The following is a 19,897-nucleotide window of genomic DNA, read 5'->3' on the forward strand; positions in this document are numbered from 1 at the left end:
ATGATATGATATTTGTTGCTACTTTGGGTACGCGATATACATTTAGGGCTCGTGCTATAAGAACATTACAATATTCTTCAATATTTTGGTTCATTCTTAAAACCTTAATTCTGGTAACATATTTGATATGCAAGACAATGACCAAGTCATTATCTTGCCTCTTTGTTGTATTATTTTAAAGTTGTTCTTACTATGCATTTTTGCTTGCGCCAAGTTGTTTTATGTTGTAGGTAAGTGTAAGGACAAGTTGTTTTATGTTGTTTTAGTTGTCTTGAGAAGTGTGCATGTGCCCAACTGTGGAAGTTGGGCAATGGTTTATGTTTTGTTAAAGATGTTGTAATTTGAGCAATGGTTTATGTTTTGTTAAAGATCGATGTTGTAACACATTTTAAGTATGCACATACTTCTTTCTAAAAATAAAAACTTATATGAATTTTTAGAACCATTTTATGAAATAGTATTTTTGGTCATGTAGTTTTGGGTCGTTTCACTCGATAAGTCTTGATGGAAGCTCTACGGGTAATCCTTTTACGGCTTTGGGGCTTGCTCAACTAGGCTCAATGAGTCTCAAAAGGGGTTGATGTTTAGGGTTGGCTAAATGAGCTCAACAAGTCTCGATATGGAGTCTCGACAAGTAGTGTTTCTATGGCATTATAGTTGGCACGATGGGGCTCGATAACTCTCGATAGACGTTTGACAAGTAGTGTTTTTATGGAAATAGGGTTGGTTCGATAGTTATAATTTTATTTTTCTAACTTTTTTCATATATTTTGTTACTACTGGCGAGGTGAATCACTACTTGTGGATTTAGCGCTCAGGGTACCGCTAGTGGTGCGACAAGCTGCAATGCGTGGGTGGTGCAATGATGCGACTCCTCGATGTGGCTCAGTCAAAACTTAGATGTGGTTTGTAAGGGTGTTAAAGTTGTATGTATGTGGTGGTGTGGAAAATTTTTGGAAGTGAGGTTGAGAGAGAGAGAGAGAGAGTAAGTGCTTTGGGAGAGGAATAAAAAAATGACAATGTTAAATTTGGAATCCAAGAGAAGAATAGTATTATTTTGTAATTTCAATATTTTAGGATATTTTTTTAAGGAAAATTTACACAATCCACTCAAAATTAGATTTTTTTACATTTTTATGAATTTTTTTTTTCACGGATTCTATTTTTTTTAACAAGTTTTTTTTTTTTTTTCTAGAATAAAGAATTATTTTACCGCAACATGAAAAATAATGTTAAAGTAGAACCTCTATCCAAGAATACACTTGGGACCAAGTAAATTATATTATAATTGAGAGGTTATAACTAAATAGAGCTACACTAAAAAAAATTAAAAAACCAAAAAATATCAACGTAACAATAATAACAATAAATAATCATTAATACTATATTATAATAGAAATATTTTAGAGTAAATATAATATTCATACATGTATTATAATTTAAAATAAAATTATTAATTTTACATAAATAAATTTATAAAATACATGTATATATTTTATTAAGATGTAATTATTCTTATATAGAGGTATACTTTGGTAATACGGGACTTAGAGAATGTATAACTAATTACAATTTAGAGGTTATTCTTATTTATAACTGGCCCAAATTGAGACTTGATTTTTTTATAACAAATTAGAGGTTATTCTTGAATAGAGTATTCTTAAATAGAGGTTCTACTGTATTTTGAAAATAATAAAAAAACAACTCATCGTTTCTCAGTTGAAATAAAATAGTAAAATAAATTGTAAATCTATATAAAAAAGTAAAAAGAAAAAAATTGTAAATCCATAAAAATGTAAATTTTTTGTCATTTTCGGTATTTATAAAATAATTCATTCCCTTAAGGAGAATTTTCAAAAATACCCTTCTTTTATGATTTATTTATAATTTTACGGTCTAAAATTTTTAATTACAAAAATACGCTTGTAAAGTTTTAAAATTATAAAAACACACTTTGCTCAACAAAAAATAAAAAAATAACTGAAAAATAACAAAAAATTAACCTCACGATAACTATAAATAAATAATAAAACAACAAAAATTAACTAGAAATATAATCGCATAGTAACTATAATCAGGGCCGGCCCTGAAACAAAGTGCGCTATAGGGGAAAAAAATTTTTTTGGGTCCTTATGTTAGAAAAAATATGGTATTTTTCAAAATCGGTAAAAAAAAATGTATAATTTTAAAAGAAAAAAAAAAATTGGGCCCTTGGGTTGGGTGGGCCCTAGGCACAGGCCTAGCCCGCTTATGCCCAGGGTCGGGCCTGACTATAATACAACTATAAATAAATTATAAAACAACTAAAAAATATTTATTATTTTTACTAAAGAGGTATTTATATAAACAAAAAAAATTAAAAGTAAAAAATTAAAAAAAAAAAATCCGTGTTGATATTTTTATAATTTTTTTTCATATTTTTAATCAATTATATAAATTTTTCACTTTCTTAATTATAATGGAAATTTATATTTCCCATTATGATGATTATGAAAAGGAATAATAGTTAAATTCAAAGGGAGTGTAAAGAGAGAAAGAGGATATTCCATCTTATTTAATTAAAAAACAATATAAATTATAAAATGTTTGAGAGATCCAAGACCGCAAAGCAAATACTGCTTTTTCAGACTAAAGTAATACAAAATAACTGAAAACTGGACATTAGAATAAGTTTTGGTAAGAAGAAACATAATAATGTTATGAAGATTCCACGTGACCACCTGGCTTTTCTTATAAGAAAGAAACTTTGCCCCTTTTTGTTTGTTTTATTACATTGACACCAGGATACAGCTATGAGAATGAGATCTCCATCTCATCAAAATATATTGCCTTTTTTAGAAATTGTGTTTTGTAAAAGTTATTAATTGGACTTTTTATTTTGTTAAAATATAAAATGGACTATATACTTTCTAAAATAGTAATAATAGAAGCTCAATTTTCAACAATTTTATTTTTTAATTTAAATAACTTTATGATAATTTTTAACACGAACAAATATAGAAAATATAATCAGTTTTATCATAGCATCTCTAGATCAAATTATTATTGAGTTTTATTTTGACAAAAAATTAGTTCCGGTCTTATTTGTACAATTTTAGAAAATACAAGGTATATTTTATCATTTAACAAAACAGATAGTACAATTAGTAACTTTTACAAAACACAAGTTCCAAAATAATATTTACTCTCTATAAAATTAATAAAATGTTTTTTTTCTTTCATCCATCATGCACATAGGACAGAGATTTGATGGGGAGTGCTCTCACCGTCCTCATTTTTATTAAGGCTTTTAATCTTTATTTTCATTTATTTGTTATCAGAGGGGGCATAGAATCCTTTAACAGGGGCAAAAACAAAGCGAAGATTCTTCTAATTAGAAAATAAAATTTATAATAAAAATTTAAATATATAAAAATATTAAATTACATAAAAATTAAAATATAACATTGTTATTCAATAAATTAAGTATTATTCAAAACACAACTTATAATTCATAAAAGGGATACTAATATACTAAAACAATACAAACATAAATTATAAAATATTATTAGAATTATAAAATAAAATACTAAACAGGTTCCCGTCGAGACAGATAGTGTTATCTCAATCCCCACTCCGTTTAACATTCGGGACAAAAAATAATTTCTATCCCTGCACTGTTCCCCATTTAGACGGAAAATTCTCGCCCTATTAGGAGTAGGTCCCTGCGAGCCTATTTCATGAGAAAAATATGCATCCTGAACTAATTTTTTCTCAAAATAAAACTTAATAATAACCTGATATAAGTGGTATGACATAACTAGTTACGTTTTCTGCATATGTTTGTGCTAAAAATTATCTTCAAGTTGGTTATATTAAAAAAAAATATCAAAAATTGAGCTCATGGTCCTATTTGTACTATTTTAAGTGTCGTTTAGTAACTCTTTTGTTTTATAATTTTTTAATCACAATATGAAAGTACAATTTTTATTTTTAAAAATTTTATTTTTGAAAAATAAAAATGCATTCTGTAGCCACTTTTGTTTTTCAATTTTAAAAATAGAAAATAAATTTGTATTCTGTAAAGTTCATTTTGATTTTATCTAAGTCGGGTCTAGGTCCAAGATCAGATTCGGGTTCGAGTCAGAGGCCGGGTTCAGTACCAAAGCCGTGGGGGTGGGGCAGGCCCGACCCTGGGCATAGGCGGGCTAGGCCTGTGCCTAGGGCCCACCCAGCCCAGGGGCCCAAAAATTGTTTTTCCTCTTTTAAAATTATACATTTTTTTTACTGATTTTAAAAAATACCACATTTTTTCTAACATAAGGGCCCAAAATTATTTTTTCCCCTGTGGCCCACTTTGTTTCAGGGCCGGCCCTGGGTGGGGGGGATTTGGGTCCAAGTCTAGTCGGAGTCCAAAATATTAATTAAGAAAAAAAAAACTATTTAAAAAAAATATTAAAAGTGACTTTTTAAAAAAAAAAAAATTTTATTCTTAATTAAAAAAATTAAAAAGTAAAAATAGTTTTATAGAACATGTTTTTAAAAAATATTTTTACTTTTCCAATTTTAAAAACAAAAAACTGATTAAAACAATATTATCAAACGTCACCTTGAAAAATACATAATTTTTTTAATCATTTAACAAAATAGAGGATACGTTCAATTAATAATTTTTGCAAGATCCAAAGTGATAAGTTGTTTTGATATCACATGTATGACCATTTAAGTTGACTTTAGGGATAGATGAAAATTGTGGTGAATAATGGTGACATGCACTTCAGCTACCAATTGGGCTACACCTTCGGAAGGTTAATTAAATGTTGATGCAGCTATTGCTAAAGATTCAACAACTATTGGCATCGGAGCCATCCTACGGAATCGTCATAGTCAAGTTTATCTAATATTTTTTTCATCAATAGACAACATTGTTAATCCATTTAATTTTTCTTGGGACATAGAAGATCTTAAATAAGTTTATATTAATTTAATTTTAAAAAACTTCTTTTTGGAGATGCAACTGAAATGAGAAGTTAACAATATTCTATAAGAAATATAAGCATTTGGAAATGAATCAAAGTTTTTTTATATAATTAAGTACTTTCAATGGACTACATTGATCTTTTTGATAAATTTCTCTTAAAACTTTTAACTCTGAAAAATAAATCTATTCTATCTATATCAGAATGTCCATTATAACTTAGAAAATCTTCAAGATTTAAACAACATTGTTTAATAGCATTATTATCCATTAACTTTAGTATAGTAAAATCAAATAAGAATCCAAAAATATTTTCTAAAACTTCAAATTGCTCAAATTTTTTTAAGTGAAGAAATTATTTGATCAACCAAATGAATAAAATACTCAATCTTAAATAATTCTTCAGGAGATTTTATTTTATCATCGCTAACATCTTCATCGAATTGTTTCTTTTACAAATCACACGTTTTTTTTACGAAATTTCAATTCTATTTTTAATTCATTTGCAAGTTTTCTAGTTGAAGTCATAGCAAATATAAAGTTATTTTCCCTATAATTTTTAAAAAGAGAAATAAGATCCTTAAAAAGATCTATGGCAATATTAATTGTTGATTCTTCACTTTAAAAGTTCTTACTAAGAGAGTTTACTACAAATAAGATATCATACCAAATAGTCATACCTAATAAAAATTCAAAATCTTCTAGACTGTTAGCTTCACTCTTTATTTTAGGGTCTTCACTTGTGTCTGCTAATTTGAACAAAGTATCTCTATTATTTGGAGTTTGATGTATAATTGCTTTTACACTTTTAATGTAACTTTCTTAACGAGTTTGTGATAATAACTTTACTATTAAGTTAGATATATTACTTTTTAAAATTATCCATCGCTTTGGTGATGAAAAAAATAATGAATATATTCGTTGTTGAAATTTCGTATTTTAATTTTCCCAGTTTAATTATTTAATTAAATGTGGAATAATGAAACTGGTGCTGAAAACAGTTTTTCCGTAGTTACAGAAAATAACTATGTAACTCCAAAAGAAACCAGAAAAACAAAACAGTGCAGAAAAGTAAAAATACACAAGGTTTTTGTACGTGATTTCAACAATCCTTTCAAATTGTTACTAGTCCACGGGGCCACGCCCAGAGATAAGATTCATTAGATCGGTCTCAATAATACAAAGTAATTGACTTGTGCATAAATAGACTCCCTCTTATTATATGCCGCAAGCTTGATGTATTCCACCTACTAACTGAATCTTGATAAAACTCCAAGAGCTCGAAATCTCTTCGATCACCTTGAAGAGTGCTTGCTTCCTCCCGATGCAAGACTTGAAAAGCAATCTCCCGAAAGATTTGTAAAACCTTCTCCCGAAGGTTGCATTGATATTCTTCTTCTTTGTAGACTTGAATACAGACTCAAGACAATACAAAATATAAATAAACAGAGTAAGAGTCGAACATGCTCTTCTCTACAAAATAAAGACTCTCTTTTCTAAAGATATTAGTGAAATTCAAAGATACAAGAGAGGTACCAAACCTAACTGCTATAAGGTGTATTTATAATCAATATACACCTTATTGAAAGCTTACACAAGGTCTGAACAAGACCCCAACCCACTAGAAACTTCCCTAAAATAAATATTCAATCAGTCCAGGAATTTCTATTTCTGCACCTACAGAATCGTGGGCAGTCAGTACAACTTTCCTTTTATAGAAAAGGAAAGTTTAGCTCCGGTTTTCTTTTCAAGAAATCTGATCTAAGAAAATGAGAAACTCACACAAGATCAGAATATAGTAGCTGGTTAGATAAGAATTAATTGTGTAATCAAACTTACCATTTTTACCTCAATTTCCATAAATAAGAAAGCTGAACAACTTTCCTTCTAAGTTTAGATACACAAAATATGGATACTAAATTAAAACACACCAGCCAAAATATGCAATAAATAATAAATATTTTTGTCAATTAAATATGCCAAAAATAGAATTAACAATCTCTCCCTTTGGCACTTTGATTAAAAAAATATTTTAATATGAGAAAACCTGCATCAAGTGTTAGAAACCAAAGCAAATAGCTTTTTAAAGATAAAAGAGTATAGAAAATACTCCTCCTGCATGAAAGCACTCTAACACATAAAATAAAGAACTTTTTTTATTCGAAAAAGCTTACAAACCGAAAATAAAGCAACTTTTTAAACGAAAAAGTACACAAACCACAAACAAGACAACTCCCCCTAAAATAAGGGTCTAGAGTTGCAACACAAAAAAATAAATAATACTCCCCCTTTTTGTCTATCAAGGAGCCAAAGGTAACAAAAAAAAAACATGAACAAAGTCATAATAGTTCCAGCACACATAAATAAAAAGCAAGAGATAGAAAATGGACCACTTATTCATCATCATTGGATCAAAAGAATTTCATGATGTTGTCCATCCTCCTGAGAAGTAAGGCTTGACTTGTCTCCATCATTCCCAAACGCAAGTTGAATTCAGCCATTTCTGTAGAAGCAGAAGTGGAAGCAGATGCAGCAGCAGGATCATCAGTAACACCAGGGGAAGCTGACCGAGCCTTTTTCTTAGTAGATTTTCCTTGAGGAGGTTTCTCTGGAACTTTGAAAGTGGTTCCAACAGCAGGCATCTCGATGGATTCATTCTCAAGAATCACTTCTTCTAGGTCAGATAAAATCTTATAGATCAAATGAGGAATGATAAGATTGAAAAGGAAAGTTTAGCTTCGTTTTTCTCTTCAAGAAATCTAATCTAGGAAAATAGAAAACTCACACAAGATCAGAATATACCAGCTGGTTAGATAAGAATTAATTGTGTAATCAAACTTACCATTTTTACCTCAATTTCCATAAATAGGAAAGCTAGACAACTTTCCTTCCAAGTTTAGATACACAAAATATGGATACCAAATTAAAACACACCAGCCGAAATATACAATAAATAATAAAATATTTTTGTCAATTAAATATGCCAAAAATGGAATTAACAATCTCCCCCTTTGGCACTTTGATTGACAAAATATTTTATTATGAGAAAACCTGCATCAATTGTTAGAAACCAAAGCAAATAGCTTTTTAAAGATAAAAGAGTATAGAAAATACTCCCCCTGCATGAAAGCACTCTAACACATAAAACAAAAAACTTTTTTTATACGGAAAAGCTTACAAACCGAAAATACAATAACTTTTTAAACGAAAAAGTGCACAAACCACAAACAAGGCAACTCCCCCTAAAACAAGGGTCCAGAGTTGCAACACAAAAAAATAAATACTACTCCCCCTTTTTGTCTATCAAGGAGCCAAAGATAACAAAAAAACATGAACAAAGTCATAATAGTTCAAACACACATAAATAAAAAGCAAGAGATAAAAAATGGACCACTTATTCATCATCATTGGATAGGAAGAATTTCATGATGTTGTCCATCCTCCTGAGAAGTAAGGCTTGACTTGTCTCCATTCTTTCCAAACGCAAGTTGAATTCAGCCATTTTCTGTAGAAGCAGAAGTGGAAGAAAATGCAGCAGCAGGATCATCAGTAACACCAGGGGAAGCAGACTGAGCCTTTTTCTTAGTAGATTTTCCTTGAGGAGGTTTCTCTGGAACTTTGAAAGTGGTTCCAACAGCAGGCATCTCAATGGATTCATTCTCAAGAATCAATTCCTCTTGGTTAGATAAAATCTTATAGATCAAATGAGGAAAGATAAGATTAAGCCTAGGTTTCTTGCCCTTTCTAAAAGAAACAATTTGCTCCCAAATCATGTCAACCAAATCAATTTTAGCACCAATTGAAACTTTATACAAAAAGAAGCCAAGTTCATTTGAAACATTTACCGGATTGGAGCAAGGAAACCAATTGGATAGGGCAAACCTCATGAGAACATCATGTTGATAGATGAATTGAGACATATGCATAGTGTCAGAGAGTTCCACATCATTATCACCAGTGAGATACCCGAACACCTTTTGACGATCAAAATCCACATCAGTTGTCTCAATGCTCATAGGCAGATTGAGAGCCTCAGCCACATCCTTCACAGTAAAGGAATACCAGAGGGCCTCTTTCTCTTTTAAGGAAGAATATGACTTGGAGAAACAATGGGTCTTTTTCCTTTGTCCTTCTTTGGAACTGGAGCAAGGAAAACAACTGGGTCTGCACTTATAGGTTCAGCTTCAGGCTCTTCACTTTCAGACCCAGGATCATCAGCAGAGGGCTGTTCTTTGGGCACAAACTCTTCACTTGAATCAGACATACCCTCTGATTCGTGATCCTCCTCGGTCTCTTCTTCAAGTTTAGAATCTGATGATGAGACGGAAGGGGGATTTTCTTTGAGACTTTTGGCCTTTGAAGATGAAGACACCACCTTTTTCCCTTTGGAGACACTTTTGGGCAGAACCACTTCAGGTTTTTGAGGAGTGGATACCTTGGACCTTGTTTGAGAACTCACCGTGGGCATAGGCACTATTGCTTTCTTGACATTTGGAGCACCATTCGAAGAAGTAGACTTCGACAATGTGTGATTGGATGAATGAGATTCATCATGATCACCAAATCCAGGAGTTGGAGTAGCAATCGAAGAAGCAAAGACTGGAGGAGAAGCGAGATTGTAAGTCGACTTTTGAGCTTGGGTCTTCGACTTTTTGGCAGTGGTCGTCGGAGCCGACGATGATCAGGAACTCCGATCACTGGAGCAGGTGGCGCAGGTGGGGTGATCAGAGAAGCAGAGGCAGAGCCAAGAGAAGGCTTCTTGGAAGGTTGAGCATTTTTTGTCTTTGCCATTTTTCTTTGAAACCTTAGAAAGAAAACGCACTCTCAAACTTGAAGAAGGTTAGACTTTTGAGAAAGAAAAAATGAGAGAAGTGAATAGTGGTGATCGTGGGTAAATGAGAAGTTGAACATATATAGCATTTAAAATTAAATACCCAATAGTCAGAAAAAATGGAAAAAGGAAAGTAACTTCCTTACCTTAGTCACCACGTGAGGAGAAAAAAAAAAGAAATCAAAAGATATTTCAAAAATTGGTCAAACGTTACCATAAATGGAAAAAGAAAACAACATATCCCCACAAAATCTAAGAATTAAAAATCCAACTAAATTCGAAATTGCCACCAAAAAGAAAATCAACAAAATAATTAATTAAATAAAGACAAGTTTCCTAAAACACCACAAAAAAAAAAAACAAATCCCCAAAAAATAAAGGAAACACAATAGATAAAATGCAATAAAAACATGTTTCCATAAATGAAAAAATAAAAGAAAAAATAGCCAAAAAATCAAAAAATGATGCCCCCCTTTTTCTTTAATTTTTTCAAAATATGCCCCCCATATTAATTTGCAAAGAACGAACAAGACAACACATAATGACACATAAAGCACCAATCAACACTTACACTACTACAAATTGACTATTTAGTGACACTCTTTAGTGACCCACATAAAAGTGCGAGTCACTAAAGAGTTAAGGGTGAGTTATAGTGACACATATAAAAAGATTCTAAAAATTTAGTGTTAGTGACCTACAAGTTGAGTCACTAAAAAATATGAGTGTCACTAAATATTAACTCCCATAATTTCTATTATTTTTTTTAAAAAAAAAATATTAACATATAGTGACACACCAAGTGTGACTGGATAAATGTGTGCTGACCCACCTGGCGTGTCACCATATCATAATCCAAATTAAAAAAAAAATACTGTAATTAATATTTTAAATTAAATATATATATATATTTTTAGAAAGTAGTGAAAGACTTCTTAATCCAAATTAAAAAAAAATACAGCTTTTATTAATATTTTAAATTAAAAATACAGCTTTTAATTAATACACTACCATTTATTTCTAACACATTTACTATTTCTTAAATAAAAAAAAAATCCTAGTAGTAGCAACTATTTCTCAAGCCGCCTCCTCCCTTTATCATCGTTCCTCTCTCTCTCTTGGATAGGCGGACGGTCCAGGCGAGTGGATGGACAGGCCGGCAAGCGGACGGACAGGGACGACCTCTCACCTTTCCCATCTCTGTCTCTCTCGGTTCTTTGTGCGACAATTTTTGAGTTTCCATTGCCGGTCGTCGCCCCTCAACCACGCCCAGCTCGAAAGTGTGAACTAACCACGCACCACCGACGATCTTTTCGTTTGTAGGCACAATAGTTGCCTCAGTACTGTTCTGGTTTTTGTTCTTGTTTGAGATCGTCGATCTCCTCTTCTTCTTGTTTTTTTTCTTTTTTGAAAAGCCCAGCAAAAACTTTTATATGAGCCTTTTAAGTGCCTCACTAATGTATCTCCTTTCTGTTTGTCTCAACAAAGGGAGAACCTAACTGAAAGTGTGAACTAACAAGGCTATTGGCGAAGACGACGACTGTGGATACTTTGAAATGGTTAAGACGAAGCATCAAAAGTCCAAACCCAAGAGGCAAACTCACGAAAGTCTCTCGCTCTTCTCTTCTCTTCTCCAGTCCATTCATGTTCTTCTTAAATGTTTATGGTTTTGATCCTACGAAAAAGAATTGTTCAAATACAAGTTTGAGTGAGTTTAATGTGTATTAATTTTCCTTTTGATTTTTTTACTCTGCTCTTAAAATTTTGGATTTCTAATTGGAACGACCCAATTAGAGTTGGGTTGTGGAAATAGTTACTTTCATGTAATTGATTAATTTTGGATAAAAGAAAATCAAGCCTGAATTTTTTGTGTTTCAGGTTACGGGCGGTTGGCGAGTTTGCTTTGCGCGGGTTCGCAAGTAGCTGTTCTTGCATTGTCGGGGTTCACAGGTGGCTAGTTCTGTCGTAGAGGTTGGGTGTTTGGATGGGATATTAGGAGCTTTTCAAAGTAAAAATTTTATCACATTTATTTTGGGTTTCATAAATTTGCTTTTGATTTAGTAATGGTTCTCATAATCTTCACATTTTTTTCTTCATTTTGAGATCTGTTTATCTCTGATTGCATAGCAATATTGTAACTTTTTCTAGTGTTAATGTATAATGATGATGTATATGTTAGTATACTAATAATTTATCTTTAATTTGATTATAGTGTTTGTATGGTGTTATGGAAGAATTTATCTATCTATGTGATTTGTGATTAACTTGTAAATTAATTTAAGTTTTTATTTTAATAAAATACAATTATTATCTATCTTTATGTGTAATTTATAAATTTTACATTTAGTTAATTAAAATTATTATTGTTATAATTAATATAAATTATTATTTATAATATATAAAATTTGAATTAAATTAAATTAAATATTATTTTTTTTTAGAAAAATATTTCATATAGTGGCACTTTTTGTGTGTCACTATATCTTTAAAAATATTAATAAAAAATAAAAAAAAAATGATATAGTGATACTCTATGTGTGTGGCTGTTACTTTTTTAGTCTGACAAAACATGACTCTATACCCCTATAGTGACACGCATAAAATGAATGCAAAAGGTTTCAGTGACACGTCTGAAGTGTCACTAAAAATTATCTTTCCAGTCACCCTCATTAGTGACGCGCGTTGAGGTGTCACTATATACTTTTAGAGTTACTCAATGTGTGTCACTAAAACCCATTTTTCTAGTAGTGTTAAGAGCGAAAATAGTGCCGAAGAAAATAATGAAACATAACAAGAAAAATAATAAGAATTTTTAAGAAAGCTCAATTGGTAATGTCGGTCACACATATTTTTTATTTTTTAAAAAATAGAAAAAATAAAATAACTTTGATTGCGAACAAAAAGTACAGAATATCCGCTTGTCTTTGTCCCTGATGAAAAAATCAAACTCATAAGAATAGTAAGAAATTGTTTTATCAAGCTAATGAACTAGTGGAATGAGGTCATACCGGTTACGCAGGAAAAAAGTTGACTCAGTCACCAAGAATATTAAAGGCAAATCAAACAGTATGTAACAGCTTTATAACACTATTTTCGAAGATATGAAAATTTTACCACAAACTAGGCCAAGCATAAGTGTGTGAAAGTGTAAGGAGGGAACATTGCCCAATTTGTCAAAAACACTTTTTCTGATACATTGTAACCATAGGAGACGCTGTCACACTACCTCAATGGTAGCCCTTTTCAATGGTAGCGTATCTTTTACATAACTCCTAACTACATAGTTCCAACTTACTCAGAGACGGCTTTCACACATTGAGATATGTAGCTCTATTCATCCAATGGAGCTTAAACACACAGTTTTTAAACATTTTTATGTGAAAATGGTAGCTTACATAACACTGTTTGATGAACCTGAATATTTCTGGGAGGAGTGAACAATTTTCCTGAACCAAACTTGTATGAAACCATAACACCAAAAACATTAGCAATAAAATAATGATTGTAATTCTTATAAGGTTAAGATTTTCTTTTAGGACAAAGAAAAATACAAGACATTATGAACCCTAAGTCAACTCAAATATCAAAGATCATGAAGAACACAAACATTAAATAGTACAAATCCCTAAGGATTTCCTTAGAGAGATAAATCGGACCGAGTCAAGAGCTTTAGTAAAAATATCTGTTATTTGCTTGCTAGTTTTAACATATTCTAAGACAAATTTTCCACAAGCTCTCTAATAAAGTGATGATGGATGTCTATATGCTTTGTGTGTGAGTGTTGAAAAGAATTTTTTGAAATGTTTATAGCACTAGTATTATCACAAAAAATAGTTAAAGTTTTCAAATCAAACTCATAATCTTCCATCATTTTTTTCATCCATAACTATTGGGTACAACAACTACCCACAACAATATACTCATCCGCTGTAGTGGACAGAGAGAGTGAGTTTTGCTTCTTACTGTGCCATGAAACAAGATTCTTTCCAAGATAGAAACATCCACCACTAGTGCTTTTTCTATCATCTGCATTACCTGCCCAATCAGCATCACTAAAACAAACAAGATTAGAGTTAATGTCTTTAGAAAACCAAATCCCATAATCAACAGTGCTATTTACATATTGAATGATTCTTTTCACAGCAGAAGATGAGATTCCATGGGATTTCCCTAATATCGTGCACAAACACCAACACTATAACAAATGTCAGGACGACTGGCAGTGAGATAAAGTAAACTGCCTATCATACTTCCATACAAAGTTTGATCTACCTTTACTCCTTATTCATCTTTGGTCAATTTCAATGTTGTGCTCATGAGAGTATTGGTATGTTTGGCATTCTCAAGACCAAACTTTTTGACAAAGTTCTTTCCATACTTGCTTTGAGAGACAAATGTTCCCTCATCTGATTGCTTCACTTGAAGACCGAGAAAATAGGTGAGTTCACCTACCATGCTCATTTCAAACTCCTCTTGCATTTGAGAAACAAAATCCGGCACTTCAGAGTTAGAAGTAGAACCAAACACAATATCATCAACATATATGTGAGCAACAATTACATCAATATTTAGCAAAAAAAAAAACAATTACATCAATATTAATGTTTTTGATGAAAAGTGTTTTATTAACATTTCCTCTTTTGTAATCATGAGAAAGCAAAACTTCAGTTAGACGCTCATACCAAGCACGTGATGCTTGTTTCAAACCATACAAAGCTTTGTCTAACTTATAAACATGATCAGGAAAATGAGGATCCTCAAACCCTTTAGGTTGTTCAACATACACTTCTTCCTTCAACAAACCATTCTAAAAGGCAGATTTGACATCCATTTGATACAATTTAATACCAAGAATGCAAGCTATGGAAAGAAGTAACCTGATAGATTCCAGTCTTGTTAATGGAGTAAATGTTTCATCAAAGTCAATACCCTCAACCTGAGTGTATCCTTAGGCAACCAACCTTGCCTTATTTCAAATGATAGTGCCAAACTCATCACTCTTATTTTTGAAGATCCACTTGGTTCCAATGATGTTCACAAATGAAGGTCTTGGAATCATTTTCCAGACTTTGTTTCGAACAAACTGATGTAGCTCATCCTGCATAGCAAGAAACCAGTCTTCATCCATTAGTGCTTTTTTTTACAGATTTTGGTTCTAAAGAAGAAACAAAGCATAAAAATTGAATTATAGTAGCATATTTTCTTCTTGTAACCATGCTCTTATCCAAGTTTCCAAGGATGAGATCTAAAAGATGATTCTTCTTAACCCTGGAGGATGGTTCCCTCTGAATTGGATCAGTGATTGAATTTGAAGAATGCTCAGATTCTTTTGTTGTTGAGGTTTCTGTAGCAATAAAGTCCTGCACTGTAGCCTTGACAGCAGCTTATGTAGCTCCGTCAGGTTCCTTTTCCTCAGCAGCAGGCTTTTCAAGCAAGTCTTCAATTTGTTCTTCTGTTGAAAACTCAGACAAATCTTTTAGATCATCAACAACAACATTAGCAGATTCCATGACAGTTTGAGTTCTCATGTTATACACACGATATGTCCTACTATTGATGGAATATCCTAAGAAAACACCTTCATCACTTTTAGCATCAAATTTTCTAGTGTAATCACAATCTCTTAAAATATAACAAACACATACAAAAACATGAAAGTGACTTACATTTGGTTTCTTACCTTTCCAGATTTCATATGGTGTTTTGTGAGTACCTAGACGTGAGAACACTCTGCTGATGGTATAGCAAGCAGTGTTAATTGCTTCGGCCCAAAGACACCTCGTAAGCTTCTTGCTATTCAACATTACTCTAGCCATTTTTGTTAGAGTACGGTTCTTTCTTTCAACCACTCCATTTTGTTCAAGAGTTTTAGGAGCAGAAAATTCATGAGAAATACCGTTAGATTTACAAAACTCATCATGTATTGTATTTTCAAATTCTTTTCCATGATCACTCCTAATTCGAACAATTTTACCAATGTTACAATCTTTTTCAACTCTTAATTTCAAACCCAAGGATTGAAAAGCTTCAAAAGTATCAGATTTTTATCTCAAAAAATCCACCCATAAAAATCGAGAAAAATAATCAACACACACAAAAATATACCTCTTACCATTCAAGCTTTCAACCTGGACTGGACCCATTAAGTCCATATGTAGGAGTTCGAGAACTTTAGAAGTATTCACATCAGGAACACTCTTGTGAGAAATTTTCGGTTGCTTACCAAGCTGACATGGTCCACATTTTCCTAACGACTCCTTACCTAATTTAGGTAATCCTCGAACAATTCCTGCATTAGACAATCTCCTTAGATTTTCAAAATGAATATGACCAAGTTTTTCATGCCATAAATCAGTAATATTATCAATGACAGAATGACAAGTAGCATACGTAGTGAGAGTATAACAATTGTCACTAGATCTGAACCCTTGCAAGACAATTTTATCAAGAATATTATATACATAACAATGATTACTATCAAAGCTCACAGTACAACCCGGATCACAAATTTGACTAATGCTAAGAAGATTAGCTTTTAGTCCATCAACCAACATGACATTCTTTAATCTAGGAAGCACTTCAAAATTGAGAGTTCCTATCCCTATGACTTTTCCAACAAGACCGTTACCAAAAGTAACTTCTCCACATTGCATTGGTCTAATGTTCACAAGATATTATTTTTCACCTGTCATGTGTTTAGAACAACCACTGTCAAAGTACCACATATTAGTAGCAATAGTTTTAAAACAGGAAGAACCCACCAAGCATTTATTTTTGACAACCCATTTTTGTTTTTGTAAAACATGTTTATTTCCAAGGTAATTAGATTTAAACATGTTTTGCATAGTGATGCATTTAGGTCGAATGTGACCTTTTATCCCACAAAAATGGCAAATAGGGATGAAACGTCTTCCATTCCCTTTGGAATTGTCAAACTTACGGTGCTGCTTCTTTTCTGTAACAGTAGAGTGTTTTACTGAAGTGACAGAATCTTGCGAGGTAGAAACAGTTCTTCCAGAAATAAAAATTTCAGATTTAACAAAAGTGGTATTGAAATCAGATTGAATAGAACCATAACCTAGACCAACATGATTAGTTTGGCCAGATTTTTTAATCTTTTCAAAAATGTTGGAACCTGGATTTAACCTTTTGACATTCTTTTTAATATTTTCAATTTCCTTAGTCAAAGAAATAATTTCAGACTCTTTTAAAGACAGTTCAGATTCACAACATTTAATTTTTTTCTTCCAGCTCATTAATGTTGTTACACAAGTCTTTATTATCTTTAACCAGGAAACGATTTTCAGCACATATTTCCAACCACTTACCAAACATTACCTTGTAAAATTCAGCCATAGAGTTCTCATCAATTTCTGACTCATTTGATTCGGATCCAGATTCTTCCTTATTGTCATCGATCAAGGTATAATTCATGCAAATGATTTTTCCTTTTTCCTGCAAATTTCTTAACAAAACACTTGCTAGAGCAGCCTTCTCTTTTTCATCTTCACTATTTTCAGAATCCCTTTTTATTTTTCTTCAAGGTATTGGCACATTCAGATTGAGTATGTCCATACCCTTCACACTCTCTGCATTGAATACCTTTTTTGATGTTAGATGAAAAAGGTTTAGAGGGATTGTTACCTGAAATGTAACCTTTTGAGGTTTTTGAAAAATTCTTTTTATTTCCAACAGATTTCATATATCTTTGAAATTTTTTTGCCAACAAGGTCATTTCATCATCATTTTCATCATCATAAACAATATTTTCAGAATTATTAAACGCAATACCTTTGCTTTTCACATTCAAGAAACTTTGCTTATCTTTTTCTTGATCTGTTGATTTAACTCAAAAGTTCTTAAAGAACCCATGAGTTCCTCAACCTTCATTTTGCCAAAGTCTTTTGCCTCTTCCATTGCTAGCAATTTTGTGTCAAACCTGTCAGGAAGCACACGAACAATTTTTTGAACCAAGACAGATTCATCTAATTTTTCTCCCAAGGCAAAAAACTCATTAGAAATATCAAATAATCTTTCATAAAAATCAAACAAAGTTTCAGTTTTTTACATTCTCAATTCATCAAATCTAGTTTGCAATATGGTAAAACGTGATCTTTTCACATCAGCGGCACTTTCAAACTGAGTTTGAAAGATTTCCCACGCTTCCTTTGCAGATTTACAAGAAGAAATTAATTTAAGAAAACCTTCACCAACACCATTGAAAAATAGCATGTAAAGCTTTATTATTATAATCAGACAATTTTTCATCTTTAATAGTCCAATTGAGTTCTGGTTTTACCTTAGTATTACCTTCATCATCACTTTCAGTAGGTTGTGACCAGCCTGTAAGTATAGCTCTACATGCTTTCTCATCTTGTGATTTGGTGAATGCTCTCATCCTGACCTTCCAATAAGGATAATTCGACTCATTCAACAGATGTGGTCGAGAGATAGAGCTTCCTTCTGCAAACAAATATATCTCACACAAAATAAATTAAACGGAATAATCTTAAGATCTCAATAAGAATTTAGTGACCCGCTCTGATACCAATTGAAATTTTGTATTTTAATATTCCCAGTTTAATTATTTAATTAAATGTGGAATAATAGAACTGGTGCTGTAAACAGTTTTTCTGTAGTTACAAAAAATAACTATGTAAGTCCAAAAGAAACCAGAGAAACAAACAGTCCAGAAAAGTAAAAACACACAAGGTTTTTGTATGTGATTTCAACAATCCTTTCAAATTGTTACTAGTCCACGGGGCCACGCCTAGAGATAAGATTCATTAGATCGGTCTTAATAATATAAAGTAATTGACTTGTGCATTAATAGACTCCCTCTTATTATATGCCGCAAGCTTGATGTATTCCACCTACTAACTGATTCTTGATAAAACTCCAAGAGCTCGAAATCCCTTTGATCACCTTGAAGAGTGCTTGCTTCCTCCCGATGCAAGACTTGAAAAGCAATCTCCCGAAAGCTTTGTAAAACCTTCTCCTGAAGGTTGCACTGATATTCTTCTTCTTTGTAGACTTGAATACAGACTCAAGACAATACAAAATACAAATAAACAGAGTAAGAGTCGAACAAGCTCTTCTCTACAAAACAAAGACTCTCATTTTCTAAAGATATGAGTGAAATTCAAAGATACAAGAGAGGTACCAAACCTAGCTGTTATAAGGTGTATTTATAATCAATATACACCTTATTGATAGCTTACACACGGTTTGAACAAGACCCCAGCCCACTAGAAACTTCTCTAAAATAAATCTTCAATCAACCCAAGAATTTCCATTTCTGTACCTACAGAATCATGGGCAGTAAGTACAACTTTCTTTTTTATAGAAAATGAAAGTTTAGCTCCGGTTTTCTCTTCAAGAAATCTGATCTAAGAAAATGGAAAACTCACACAAGATCAGAATATACCAGCTGGTTAGATAAGAATTAATTGTGTAATTAAACTTACCATTTTTACCTCAATTTCCATAAAGAGGAAAGCTAGACAACTTTCCTTCCAAGTTTAGATACACAAAATATGGACACCAAATTAAAACACACCAGCCGAAATATAAAATAAATAATAAAATATTTTTTTCAATTAAATATGACAAAATAGAATTAACAGTTGTAAAATCCCAAAAAATGATATGGTTCTAACACAAGAAGTAGCAGCATCACAAATTACTAAATTAAGATTTATATCTAATAATCTTTTTTGCACACCTTGGTATTTTCCTTTCATGTTAGATCCATTATCATAACTTTGTCTTCTTACATCATTTTATCAAGTTCTAAGTTTTTAATTTCTCTTATAAGTTCATCAAAGAGTCCTTTTTCTTGAAGTATCTACCACATTCAAAAGTTCTAAAAGGTATTCTTCAATTTCAATAGAACAAAAAGAAACATTTACACACCTTAAGACCATAGACATTTGCTCTTGGTGGCTCAAATATGGAGTACAATCTAATATAATTACATAGTATTTTGCTTCTTTAATATTTGTTAAAATTAAATTTTTTATCTTGTGGGTCAACACTTGTATTAACTCATTTTGAATATTATGTCCTAAATAATGTTTATGAATTTTACCGCTTTGAATACGACAAAT

The 19,897-nt window shown here is 31.7% G+C and overlaps 1 protein-coding gene across 1 annotated transcript; it reads right to left on the minus strand.

Annotated features, from left to right (window-relative positions):
- Positions 1 to 9,038: 9,038 nt before the first annotated feature.
- On the minus strand, positions 9,039 to 9,748 carry LOC115725366 (uncharacterized). The gene is made up of 2 exons (XM_030654861.1): positions 9,607 to 9,748; positions 9,039 to 9,556 (listed from the first exon to the last, which is right to left on the minus strand). Exons 1-2 carry the CDS (start codon positions 9,746 to 9,748, stop codon positions 9,039 to 9,041), a joined length of 660 nt encoding a protein of 219 aa, XP_030510721.1.
- Between the last annotated feature and the right edge of the window lie 10,149 nt (positions 9,749 to 19,897).

Source organism: Cannabis sativa, chromosome X, assembly GCF_029168945.1.
Source record: "Cannabis sativa cultivar Pink pepper isolate KNU-18-1 chromosome X, ASM2916894v1, whole genome shotgun sequence".
Classification (NCBI taxonomy): domain Eukaryota; kingdom Viridiplantae; phylum Streptophyta; class Magnoliopsida; order Rosales; family Cannabaceae; genus Cannabis; species Cannabis sativa.

What these genes read in the sequence shown, in the direction of transcription:
- LOC115725366 (XM_030654861.1), bottom strand. Translation starts at nt 9,748, where the DNA reads ATGGCAAAGACAAAAAATGCTCAACCTTCCAAGAAGCCTTCTCTTGGC. An exon ending in CCGACGACCACTGCCAAAAA is followed by an intron (nt 9,557 to 9,606) that starts GTCGAAGACCCA and finishes CTTCTCCTCCAG; the next exon opens with TCTTTGCTTCTTCGATTGCT.